This window comes from Eucyclogobius newberryi, unplaced genomic scaffold, assembly GCF_026437365.1.
Source record: "Eucyclogobius newberryi isolate DKJ021-1_F unplaced genomic scaffold, fEucNew1.0.hap1 SCAF_21, whole genome shotgun sequence".
Classification (NCBI taxonomy): domain Eukaryota; kingdom Metazoa; phylum Chordata; class Actinopteri; order Gobiiformes; family Gobiidae; genus Eucyclogobius; species Eucyclogobius newberryi.
The window spans coordinates 12040335-12053643 of record NW_027315846.1 but is presented as its reverse complement, the minus strand read 5'-3'; the positions used below and the strand labels follow the sequence as shown (position 1 = coordinate 12053643).

Below are 13309 nucleotides of genomic sequence, written 5' to 3'. Positions count from 1 at the left end.
AGCAAAGATGTGGTAAATGTGCAGGAGATCACGAGTATGGGAAATGTGAGAAAGAGAAAGAAGAAGTCTGCCAGGTTTGGATTACAAATCAGAAAGCAGTCTGTGTGCACCTTAAGTAGTGCTCTGGCCGGCACTCCAGAGCACTGACAACTACACACCTGAACCAGCCCCTTACAGTCCACACAGGCCAGAGTTGTCTCGATATAGACTGGCCTGGACCTGGTTCAAAGGCTTGAAACATGGAGGTCAAATATTCTGAAGGGGGGGGTATATATACGGGTGAATCCCAACATTAAACAAATGAATTATTTTTCACAGCATGAACATTGATTTCCCAGGTTCACATTTTTGTTTTTCAATTATGAACCTCTTTTGTCTTCATACATTAATGCTATTCAAGAAATACAATTATTGACCTTTATTCAACCAGGATTGTACCGCTGAGATTTGTTGTTCAGGAGAGTCCAGGCCACAAAGAGAAGCCATTGTATTTTCAGTGATGGGGAAACGGAAGCACGCGCAAGAAACATGCAAGCTCCACACAGAAAGGGTCCAGGGCGTGGGGGGAGTCAAATCCACCACCTTCTTGCTGTCAGGTGAGTTTCCAAGTATTGTACACGCTGAAAAGGCAATTATCCATCAACCTTTGTCATTTTGTATTGTTGCTGTTAACTGTAAGAATAAATAATCTGCTTTTAATGGCTGGTTTGTGTTATAAATAAATATGCATACATTATTCACTCTTAAATTAAAGCTTGTACAATCGTCACCTGTTGTGTTTTAAGTGTTTAAGTTCTGTAACAGGTAATAACTTTAATATCTACTCAGGAGATTGTATCATTAATGTCCGGTAGTAATATCAGACCGGATATATTATACCTTAATAATGCCAATAAACACGAATCAAAATAATTCCAAAAGTTTAAAGGTCCTGCAAAAGGAACAAATTATCTCTAATCTGTTCTTCAGAAGTGTTGTAAAATTATAATGAAAGATGTGGCAACGAGAGAGGTGAATATAAGGACAATTGGTTAAAAAAATAAATAAATTGCATGAAGTAAAAGAAGGATTCAATTGAAAATACTATTACAATTTAAATTGTCCTCTATGTTCAATTTTCACACATTAAATACAGTGTCTGTTATGGTTTCAGGTCACTGAGTACAAGCACCAATTGGTCAAAAGTCTGCAATTTATGATTCCAATTACGACTTTGATTTACTGCCCGTTACTTTGTAGCGATATTGTTTAGTGTCAATTTACTGAAAACGTTCCACACGTACACATCGGGTCATAATGATCAATACAAATCATTAATTTCACCTACGTGCTAAAATTCCACCGAGGAAAATTTGAAATAGAAGTAACTGGCAACATTTTAGCATGAGAGAAAAAAAGACAAATATTTATTGTAAAAATATATAAACTTTAATTATGCATCATTTACAAGTATATTTAAAATGTGGTCAGTGCAGGACAAAGGGAAAAAAAAACAGATCAATGTTTGTTAATGAGTGTATTTGAGTTTGTTTTGTTCTTTGTTCTTTCCCGGGCTCAGTAAACGTCTCGCAAAGTGGTGACGGTGAGAGACTGGCTCAGTTCCGTGACGTTGGTGGGTCTCCAGGGGTAAAAACTGACCGTTGCGTTTCTGGTGACCATCAGGAAACCATTTGAACTGAAGCGTCCCGGGACAGTGCCCACGTCCAGCCACACGAACAGGGCGATGGCATCAGACTGGAGGAATATGGAGAAGACCTCGTGATCCTCCCACACTTTAGTCTAGGCAGAACAATATACAGTAAGAATGTGGCTTGTCAAAAAAACCCTACACCCAGACACCAATAATAAATAAATAGTATTGAAACTAGATACTCATTTGACCATGTATCAATAATTAAAAATATATACAAAAATATGAAAACACTAACTTGACCTTTTTCAAAGAGTAAAGTGGTATTATATGGTAATATTTAAGGAAATACGATTAATTTATGATAACGATTGTCTGTGATTTTAAGAAATTATAATCACAGATAAAGATGAGTACACTATTCCATGTAGATTTTAAGTTAGTAATTTAATTAAAGCATACAAATACTAGGATTGATTATTGGCCTAATAAAATTTAAATTAAAGAAACATAAAGGAGAACGAAAATCTGTTAAAACTCATCCAGATTGAATCAGGGTCTAAACCAAGACCAAAACATTATGATTAAAATCGGGACAAAATCTAGGACTAAACCAGGGCCAAACGAAAATCTAAACCAGTTATTCTAAAATTCTGTGGCAGAAAGAAACAAGGGACAGATGTAAAAGTTCCGTACTTAAGTTAAATTTTAAGGTGTACTTTATGCAAGTCATTTTTTCAGTGGATTTCAGAGGAACATAATCAGCAAAGTTCTTTATCATCACAACTCTAAAGTACATTTTTAAACGGGTACTTGAATACTTTTACTTCAGACTAATTTTGATGTTATACTTTTGCGTCTGTATCTGCACTTTAACACAAGACTAAAAGAGAAGCTTTTCGAGTGCCACCAGACTTAAAGCAGGTCTATAGACAACATTATTTAATACTAATCAAGTTTCAAGTCCAAGTCTTCCAGATTAAACCCTAACCTAGACCAGTTTGATGTATTGCCACATTGAAAGAACACAAACACAGAAAAGTAGAAAGGTATACGAATACTGAGGTTAGAAAAGAGGAGGAACCAGGACACAATGAGATGGAACCAGGTTCTTTTTCCCCTCACAGTGATGTTTGGTCGGAGGATGCCCTGAGCGTCTTTCAGCGGAGAGAAGAAGTGATGGTTGTCGGGGCCCAGCTGTTGTCTCCTGCTGTCCTCCAGGTGAAACGTGATGAAACAGGACTGACGTGTACATCCACATGCGTCCAGCAGGGGCCCGGTGAGCCGCTGGTAAACGTTCACGGCGCTGCCTGCAGGGACAAGCCTTGGAGATGTGTTGAGGAATGAACAGACAGGATGCAATTTGGACCAGGTGTAAACGAAAACCTGCAAAATACATATTTGAAATGTCAATTTTATCATGTTTCCTGTGCCAAGAAGTGCTGAGCAAAGTTATTTTTTTTCTTTTATGGAAAAATGTACGAAATTAACATGGCAAATGACCAAAATGTTACGTCTTTTTTGGCTGAAGATATGGTGCAAGAGGCTATAGCTGTATAAAATGGATATTACTGTAAGAAATCTTGGAGTCTTATTTGACCAGGAGCTCTCATTTAAAGCTCATATAAATCAAGCTTGTAAAACAGCCTATTTCCATTTGCGCAACATAGCCAAAATCAGAATAATCCTGCCTAAAAGCGATGCTGAAAAACTTATCCATGCATTTGTAACGACTAGATTAGACTACTGTAACTCCTGCTTGCAGCGTGTCCTAAAAGCTCCATAAAAAGCTTTCAACTGGTTCAAAATGCAGCAGCAAGATTACTAACAGGAACAAAAAGAAGAGAGCACATTATGCCAGTGCTAAAGTCTCTTCACTGGCTCCTGTCGAGTTTAGAATCAAATTTAAAATTCTACTCTTGACCCACAAAGCCATAAATGACATGGCCCCATCCTACCTCAAAGATGCTATAGAACCATATCATCCAAACAGAGCTCTTCGCTCTCAGAATGCCGGCCTTCTGGTGGTGCCAAGAGTCTCTAAAAGTACTGTAGGAGGTAGAGCGTTTAGCTACCAAGCTCCTGTGTTATGGAATCAGCTCCCGACCCATGTTAAATATGCTGACACAGTCTCTTCATTTAAGTCCAGGCTTAAAACGTTCCTCTTCGAAATCGCTTATGGTCAGACTAGTTAGGAACAGAAACATAAACCCACAGCTTTAGCTACGCTGCACTAGGAGTAACTATGCTGGGGAAGTATGACAGCTTGAGCACTATCCTCTTCTTCTTCTGACTACTTATGCTATCAAACAATATTTATTTTTTTAATTCCACTTGCAAACTGTTCACCGCCTTCTTTTTCTTTCTCTCACTCCTGAGGACCTGTGGACCCAGATGTCCCTCTCCTGGTGAAGTGGTCCCTGCCCTATGTGGACGGTCCCTCATCTGCCTGAGGAGTGGGTCCAGCTCGCCTCCGACGGTCCCTCATCTGCCTGAAGAGTGGGTCCAGCTCGCCTCCGACGGTCCCTCATCTGCCTGAAGAGTGGGTCCAGCTCGACTCAGACGGTCCCTCATCTGCCTGAAGAGTGGGTCCAGCTCGACTCAGACGGTCCCTCTTCTGCCTGAAGAGTGGGTCCAGTTCGCCTCCGACGGTCCCTCATCTGCCTGAAGAGTGGGTCCAGTTCGCCTCCGACGGTCCCTCATCTGCCTGAAGAGTGGGTCCAGTTCGCCTCAGTCGGTCCCTCATCTGCCTGAAGAGTGGGTCCAGTTCGCCTCCGACGGTCCCTCATCTGCCTGAAGAGTGGGTCCAGTTCGCCTCCGACGGTCCCTCATCTGCCTGAAGAGTGGGTCCAGCTCGACTCAGACGGTCCCTCATCTGCCTGAAGAGTGGGTCCAGCTCGACTCAGACGGTCCCTCATCTGCCTGAAGAGTGGGTCCAGCTCGACTCAGACGGTCCCTCATCTGCCTGAAGAGTGGGTCCAGCTCGACTCAGACGGTCCCTCATCTGCCTGAAGAGTGGGTCCAGTTCGCCTCCGACGGTCCCTCATCTGCCTGAAGAGTGGGTCCAGCTCCAGTCTCCCTCGTGTCCGTCTGTCCGTCTGTGAGAGTCGGATCTCTCCTTCACTGGTTTCTACGCTTTTTTCCCAAAGAGGTTTTTTTTGTAGTTTTTCCTGGCCGAGAAGGAGAGTCTAAGGACAGAGGACTCTGGGACATTGTCCCTCGCCACCACAGACACTGTCTGACTTCATTGCCACCACAGACATTGTTGATTCATTTCTCCCTGTGGCCCTCAGAGGCAACTGTTGTTGTGATTTTGGGCCTTACAAAAATAAATTGATTTGATTTGATGATTAGAATTATAAAATTGACATAATACAGTTTTGAATCAAGAAATTAAAATAAAATCATAACATACAGCAGAAGAGAGCTTGAGGTCTTCACTCAAATCGGAAACAGCGTAAATGAAAAAGCCGTCCTCGTCCTCAAATCCAATCGGTAATACTGGAGCGAAAAAGTTTTGAGCAAAATAATGAAGCATTTTCCACTTTCCCCCAAATTCTGCAAAACAGAAGTTGAGAAAAATAATAAATAAATAAATAAATAAAAAGTAAAAGGTAGGAGGATACATCACAAAATAAGGTCATATTAATCTATGTGTGGCTCTAGATATTTGGGTCTAAGTCTAGAGAAAGTACAGTAGTTGATTTGTAGCGCTGTAATGTAACTCACCAATCGATGACCACGAAGGAGCCTGCCAGATGTCGTTTAGCTGCCAGTAAAGCGCGCCCATCGTCAACCCTTTACCTTCAATAACTTCACTTCGACTTCTTCTGTAAAACTCGGTCTGGGCTTTCACACACTGGGCCTGCATCGCCTGAAAATTACACACGAAGAAGAAAACAAATTAAATTCAGTCCCTCTGATTCATCATTCATGTCATATGTTACATCATAACTAAGGTTTTGACCACATCATGAGCAAAACACTGACATTTTCTCTCAAAAACAGGTAAATTGAGAAACGTAAGCATCAATAAAGGAATATCTTATCTTATCTTATCTATAAATGTTGATTATTGCAGACAGGAAACGCCCCACGTGAGCGGCCGTTTTACAGCTGCTCTGAACACGTGGTGACCGTCTGTATTGGTTCTCAAACTTCCTCAAAACCTTTCACTTGCTTTCAATTCCCGCCTCTTCTTTACACATCATCAACATCAAAGACAAAATGTTACAGTTTGCTACGTCTCACTAAAACAGATGTCAAACGTATCCGTCTTTGATTTCAGTCACATACGTTTACCCTTTTTTCATGTTTTTAAGAATGTTTTAGAATGATATGTATTACTAGTATTTGACTTCACCTGTTACAATCTTGTTACTATGTTGTTACTTAAGTGTATTTTCTTACCTGTGTGATGTACAAAGTGTCTGTGTATCTCTTGTAGGCCTGCGTGGAGTTGGGGAGGTGGAAGTGCAGAGCGGCCTGCTGCAACATCTGCTGGTTCCCGTTGTCGTGGTGCTGTCGGTGGGACGAGAAGGCGCTGTCGTATCTGCGATCGTCTGCCGTGGTGACCTGCAGGATCACGAAATAAACGGACAAATGAATAACATCAAGTCAAAAGCATGTTTCTTTACAGTTCGGTCAAAACAGAATATGTATTGTAAACGTTGCACTATCTGCGGGGCTCTTTTGCCGTGATTGTGATTTGTATGTAAAGTTAACATATATATGATATATATCATCAGTTCTAGTCGAGTCCAAATTGTGTCCTCTTTTCGTATTGCATTTAAATGTCAGAACAGTATTGTACATAGTTTGAAAACGATGTACTATGTTCCCCTACAAAAGCTACAAAAGGTGGTTGATCGATATATACAAAAAAAGTATGGAGATAATTAGTGTTAAAACCAGTTAAATATATTTTATATTCATAATCATTGTACTTTCTCACGACAGCACAAATTTGGCGGCAATACATTTTTTTTTTTTTTATTGTATTTTTTAACAAACTAATAGTGACTCGTCGACTTTAAAAAATATATTGTAGTTGTATTTTGTTAATTGTAATGGTTATCTGGACTAATCAGACTCCAAACACATATAAAAAGTCCTTTTAAAAAAAATCAAAGACCATGGCATAATTTTATTTCAAATTTACATACATATTTTTTGTTTGTAAATATTATTTATCTAGATGCCCTCAGTCATCATATTTTAATCTTTATTTGGTTAATAATGTATTTAAAAATAAATAATTGTTTTGACAAGTTGACTCATAGAAAAAGTCATCCCTGACTAGATGACGGCTAAAATGGTCGTTGGTTGCAGCCAGAACAAACAAGTGACTGCTGTACCTGTCGCAGAGTGGAGAGCGAGGGCCAGGACTGGAAGCCGTACTCTGAGGCGAAGCGCGTCCTGGGGAAGCTGGTCCAGTCGGAGCAGTCGTGAGTGTAGCTGTAGAAGTGAGTGTCCCCATAGTGCGGGTCGTAAGGGTCCCCAGCCACCCAGCCCTCCTGCTCCGACTCTGCTCCGTTTGTGGGGCTGGACACCAGGAACGGCCGACTCTGGTCCTCCTGATGTGGACACGAAGACATTAGTTAATTTGATTGCTTTATTACCATTTCCTATGAAGTGCAATTTAACCGGGTAAAAGGCAAAGATGTCCAAAAAGTAGGGCTAGGGGTGGTATGCACAGGTTTGCGTTGTTATTTGGCCGTTGCAGTGGTCCATGAGAGAAATCAAATGTTTAGGACCCTTTCTTGTGAGAAAAAAAAAAACATCAACCAGAACAAAGGCTGGAGACCACTGCATTTATCTTGTTGCAGTGCTTCCTGTTCCTATGATTTGACTTTTTTTTTTTGGTCCGGTTGTCATGGTCAGAACAAACAAAAATACAGTGCATCAGGAAAGTGTTCATTTTATTTTTCACAAATAAGCGTTGTCCTAATGAGAAGTCCCCAGCATAGCACTTCTGTGAGACGAGATAACCAAGGAAACTGATAATGTTAGAGAAGGACACATTCTGTAACAGCTGATGACGCCCGTCACAGATAGAGCTAATCACAAAGAAATGTCAACAAGGGTAGAAATGGAGGTCCTGGTTGAGGCTGTGTACCAAACGGAAAGTTCTACAACAAAACATTTACAAAGATTTATAACAGGCTTCTTCGAGTTGTCATTATGGGGAACTGTTTGTAGAATTATTTGCCAAATGTTGAATTTAATCAGTTTTGGAAAAAAGCTGTAACATAACAAAATGCGGGAAAAGTGAAGCAATACTTTCCGGATGCACTGAAACACATGCACATTCTCAGTACAAAATGTTCTTTTCAAATATTTGTATTTCTGGCAAACTTCTATTATCACAATTTTATTCAGATAATGATAAAAACGAATCTACAAAACTAACACCAACTACAACTTTCCAAATGGATGATTACGCCGGGCTCTCACCTCTAAAACAATGTCCCGTATGTTGTTCACATACAGCGTCACGTAGTCCTTCACATATTTGGGAATTTGGGTCTCGGGAATGTCAAACCAGTCAGTGGCCAGCGCCGCCTCGTTTTCATTATTGCCACTCCATACTATTATCGAGGGGTGAGACTTCAGACGCTGGACCTAAAACAACAAACGATTACAAGAGCAACAATACATTAGATATAGTTTTATTGTATGTGTGATCTAGTCCAAATTCAACTCACCTGTTGGACGACTTCTTCTCTCACCGATTGTATGAAGTCCTTCTCGGTTGGATATAAGGCACAAGCAAACATAAAGTCCTGCCACACCTAGAGTTGAATATTTCATCAGTAAATCACGTTATATATAGAACAAAATAAAAACTCTGAAACTCTCTAACTGGATTATTCTAAAAAGGTTTAGGGCCACTTTTATACCATCAAAATTCTTTAAGACTAGACAAAGACCTGCGCTGCAAAGTGTAGGGTCTGTTGGAGCAGAAATTCATATTTTGTTTACAATTTGACATGTTATTTACAGATAATATTACTTAATAACAGCAGTATTTGCCAACCAGTGCTACGTGAGCTTTAGTATGGTAACACAATAAAAGTTAGCAGTCTTCGCTAGTGCAGGCAATGAATGAGCATGTGCAAGATTTGAAACCACACTTGTTCAGAATGTGAAAAGTCATGTCTCATATGTATAAAACTGCTGCATTCCACTGACCATGATTCCCATTTGATCGCAGAGACTGTAGAACAGGTCCTGCTCGTAGACTCCTCCTCCCCAAACTCTGAGAGCGTTCATGTTCGCATCTGCCACGGACTGCAACAAGTTCCTCAAACTATAATGGGGAAGGATACACGTTTTGAACCATTTAAGACCAGTAATGTCAAATTGATCTCACGTGTTTTCTGTGACTTGGTCTTGAAATAAGTGGGCTGGGATCCAGTTGGAACCTTTCAGGAAAATTGGTCTCTCATTGATCCGAAAATAGAAACTGAGCCCCGGAGAGTCTGGGATCAGCTCCTGGACCAGTTCAACAGTGCGGAAATATACCTGGAAAGATGGGCAAAAAGTTATGGAATACAGAGTACATAACTGCATAAAATGTACTGAACAGTAATTTTATGTTTCTATCGTGTAGGGCTGGGCATCTAAAATCAGGAAAACAAATCGTGATTAAATCCTTTGGTCCTACATCTATGTCATAAAAAATCGAAATAGAAATGATATGGATGATTTCTTATGCCCAACATTTCTTTTGACAGTGTAAAAATATGACTAAGCAAGTGTCTAATCTTATTCTCAGCTCTAGTGTAAATGCATTACCCTTGCCATCTCGTTCAGGATCTTGTCTTGTTTCAGAGAGCCTGTAATAGTGACCCAGTAAAAGGGCTGATCTCCGTGTCCTCTGGGCCACCACAGCTTCACCTTACTTTTCTAAGAGAGATGATCGACATTAAAACTCTATGGTGAAATGATATAGCAGGTATAAGTAACCAGGACTGTGGTTTTACCGTGTTTATGTGCAAGACAAATTTGACTTTGCTCCTCCCCATCGCAAACTGGAGCGTTTGTGACTCCACTGAAATCAGCTCCGATATGGACAGTGTCACTTCTACATTGTCCACTGTGTGAACGGCATCAACGACCAGCTCGACCTCAACAGTCCACTGAGAGGTGCTGGAATCTAAGATGAGAAAGAAAATGTTAATAGAGTGCAGTAAAAAAGCACATCTGCAAAATACCGTTCTTTTTATTGCTTTATTTGTGGTATAGACAGATATGTGTTGGTCATTATTTCCCTTTTATAACATAACAGCTTAAAATCTCCAGCTCAAGTCACCATTTTGTTTATGGAGTTTATAGTTATGTTTTTTTCGAATTTGGCATAGCTTTTACATCTGATTCTCTTTCCCTTTATATGGGCTGGAGACTGACTACGATACGATTTCACAATGTCTATCGTTATATTATTATTGCGCATTAAAAAAAAGGCATTTGGACCAGTTCATTGCCCTCTGTCAATATCAAAGGGTTGATCAAGTGTAGCTGCAGCTGATCTTTAGGTGTGTCATTTGAATATTTGAATGTACCGTACGTACTGTAAAGTGGAACAGCCGAAACTTGGATGATCTGAAACTGGTCAAAAGCCTCAAGTCGAACCCCCTTCCAGAGTCCCATTGTGGGGAAAGAGGGGCCCCAGTCCCAGCTGAAGGAGCACTGTTCCTGGAGACATGACATGAACTCGTTTCAAGATATAAACGCAATTACTTTCTGTGTTGATAATATACTAATAATATGCCACTAAAGCAGGATTACAGTGGGAATAAAACACGTTTGAACCCTGGCAAAAAGCAAGACAGAGGTCCAAACCAGTAAAAGTAAGGATTATAAAGAATTATAAACATCCAATTCCTCAAGAGGAAATACAATTCTAAATAAAATTGTATCAAGTTGAGGGATTTACAAAGTTGTGCTGTTTTTTCCCTTTATAAAATCAGTAACAAGAAACTCATAATCTATTTCTTAAACCATTAATTTTATAAGCAATTTGCATTTCTGCACTTAAATGATTGATTGAATTGAAAAATATCTGACAATTAGCCTTGCCATTCAAATCCTTACAAGTTATTGAAACTGCTTCTATCACACTTTTGTGGTAAAATTTTAATTTGCTAATTAACACACTCCACCCTTCAACAGGAGCCATGAAAAATATTTTGTAATCTACATAATTTTACTGAGGATTATAAGCATGCATTACTTGCCTTTCTGATGAAATTGACGTGGCACTGTCCTTTTTGCACATTCGGGGGACACTCAGGGGGGACTCTGTAGGACCATTGTTTACTCCGTTCTTCAGCGTAATGAACCGGAGACGTCAAATTCACTTCAAGCACATTATCTTTGTCTTTTAGTATTCCTCTGACAGAAAAGTCCTTTCGGGAAACATAGAATGAATTTTATATATTATAATAGCAGATTATGCAGAATGTGTATGAAATATGTCAATTTACACACATATCTCTGAAACATGTTGTCCGTCTGTCCCAAAGTAATGCCATTTAGTGAGATTGTGGAGACTGTGTCAATGCCGTCAAAGATAAGCAACACTTTATTATTATCCCTGTAAAATGAAATCAGTGAACTTAAGTGGTTTTGGAGACAATGCAGAAAATAAGAGTTAATAAGGAGGTAGAGCTAAAGGTGAGGAGAGATGTTATTGCTTTGTCAAAACGCGTCTTCTTACAGCATGTAGTTAATTCCAAGTGTATTTACAGTTCAAAAACATCTCGCAAATCATGCATTGTAAGTGAGTATGGGGTCGCCTCTCCTCAGATCTGGCCTGTAACTTGGCCTGGTTGCGCTGCCTTCTTGTGGAACGTTCCAGGCAAAGCAAAAACATCTCCATAAACAGGGGACATACCGTCAATCAAAATAAGTTACGCAGTGCCTCTTAGAGGAGAGCCGCCTGATGAAAGCTATTTAGTGACATTCTGACCTATGTTGCACAGACCTGAACGGTGAATTGAGAGAAAATATGGTGCTGTAGGTCCAGTTTTCTAAAGCAATCCACTGATAAACCACATCGTTGAATCTGTAATAAGGGTCCTGAAACAATAAGAAACACACACAAAATACAGTGTAATCGATATACAAAAGTGGGTGCAGTTACTTGTAGGCCTGTTACGATAATTGCTACTGGTATATTGACATGTCATTCAATAGATCGAGGGGATACTATGTATGGCGTGTACATTTTTTTCATTTTTAGCAGTAGTGGGGAGTTGTTAACTACTGTTTTGGTAAAATGATAAAATGTGAGCGGATTGAATAAGTAACTTCTGTTGCTGATTATCGTTTCATTCTATTATTTATTTGTTGCAGCCCATGGCTAACGGTTAACCTGCATGAAAATCTAAAACGGTCTTCTTGAACGATGTTCATATATTAGGTAAAAACGCATTTGTTTAGCTGTACATGTTACTGAAAGGATTTTATTTGCACTCTTCTCGTTTGTCTTTTTCTGATTTGTGGTTTTAATCCATTTTTCTGTGGATTAAATATTTTCTGTTGCAATATATCTTACAAATGTGTTATTGTGACAAGCCCATTATTTACTTGAGCAACTGGTTAACACAAAGTGCTTTATTATGCATTGGAAAAACAATCGCACACCCTCTTACTACAGACAACTGTCACATACACAGTTTTACTCACATCCACACTAAACACACTAAAATATGAACATTAGGCTGAGTACAGATGAAGCAGTTGAGAAAGCCACAGAGGAGCCATCTGCACCAGGAGATACGACACCAACAGAAGCACAGGGACCAGAGCCCTGAGGAAAGATGAGGCAGAGACGCCAAACCTCCACCAGGGGCCCTCCTACTCTAAGTAACTCTACAAGACTGTGACAAAGGTTTATTTTGACAATAATTATTTGTACATATGATATGTCGGTCTTGCTTACCATTTTTTTTAATCGTTTTTGTGGAGCATCCTTTGAAAATATTAATCAGATGCGTCGTCCAGACAGTTAATGTATTGGATTTGTACTTGAGTAATATTTTTTTCCTTACTTGGGTAGAGTTATAGCTTATGTCTGCAGTCACTCACAAAGCCTCCAAATGAAATGACTGACCTGGATGTGTCCGTGTTGCTGCAGCGCGGAGTGCACACATCCCGGGACCCGCGCGCCCAAACACAGCGACCCATTTGAGTTCAGCAGGCCCCATTTACCGTCCAGAGAGACGCTCCCGCCGGACACACAACCACAGGATAAAAACAACAGAAGACCGAGGAAGAGGTCTCCGCACAAAGCCATGTTCCAGAGGCAGTGGCTTAGTTTTTAACACTGAATCGCCATTTACAAAGCATGTTGTTGTTGTTGTTGTTGTTTTATGGCGGTTGGCATCCAATTGTTTGCATTACCGCCAGACTTTATTCCTCAGACTGCATTTCCTCGTCGTTTGTTTATAAGTGCAGGCATTTCCGCCCACGTGATCATGTTGAGTCAGCTGATCTGAATCGAGGAAATACACAGCTAATAATGAACCAGACCAGTCCTCACTACAAAATATAATACATTACGTTTTAACCCAAGATACTCCAAAACTGAGCAAGATATAATACCAAGATTTAGACCAAACCTTTGTCTTGAATAAGGTTTTTGTCACACTAGTATCCCCTCTGGTGGCA

The 13309-nt window shown here is 40.0% G+C and overlaps 1 protein-coding gene across 1 annotated transcript; it reads right to left on the bottom strand.

The window, feature by feature from the left end:
* Window positions 1-1509: 1509 nt before the first annotated feature.
* On the bottom strand, window positions 1510-13003 carry manba (mannosidase, beta A, lysosomal). The gene is made up of 17 exons (XM_072457712.1): window positions 12753-13003; window positions 11622-11716; window positions 11126-11231; window positions 10873-11043; window positions 10207-10330; window positions 9619-9791; window positions 9431-9541; window positions 9006-9157; window positions 8825-8942; window positions 8338-8424; window positions 8087-8254; window positions 6988-7206; window positions 6041-6205; window positions 5360-5504; window positions 5046-5188; window positions 2756-3016; window positions 1510-1779 (listed from the first exon to the last, which is right to left on the bottom strand). The coding sequence occupies exons 1-17, from the start codon at window positions 12933-12935 to the stop codon at window positions 1555-1557; spliced, it is 2646 nt and encodes an 881-aa protein (XP_072313813.1). The 5' UTR covers window positions 12936-13003; the 3' UTR covers window positions 1510-1554.
* Between the last annotated feature and the right edge of the window lie 306 nt (window positions 13004-13309).

What these genes read in the sequence shown, in the direction of transcription:
- manba (XM_072457712.1), bottom strand. Translation starts at nt 12,935, where the DNA reads ATGGCTTTGTGCGGAGACCTCTTCCTCGGTCTTCTGTTGTTTTTATCC. An exon ending in TCTCTCAATTCACCGTTCAG is followed by an intron (nt 11,232 to 11,621) that starts GTCTGTGCAACA and finishes TTCATTTTACAG; the next exon opens with GGATAATAATAAAGTGTTGC. An exon ending in TCCTGAACGAGATGGCAAGG is followed by an intron (nt 9,158 to 9,430) that starts GTAATGCATTTA and finishes CCATCTTTCCAG; the next exon opens with GTATATTTCCGCACTGTTGA.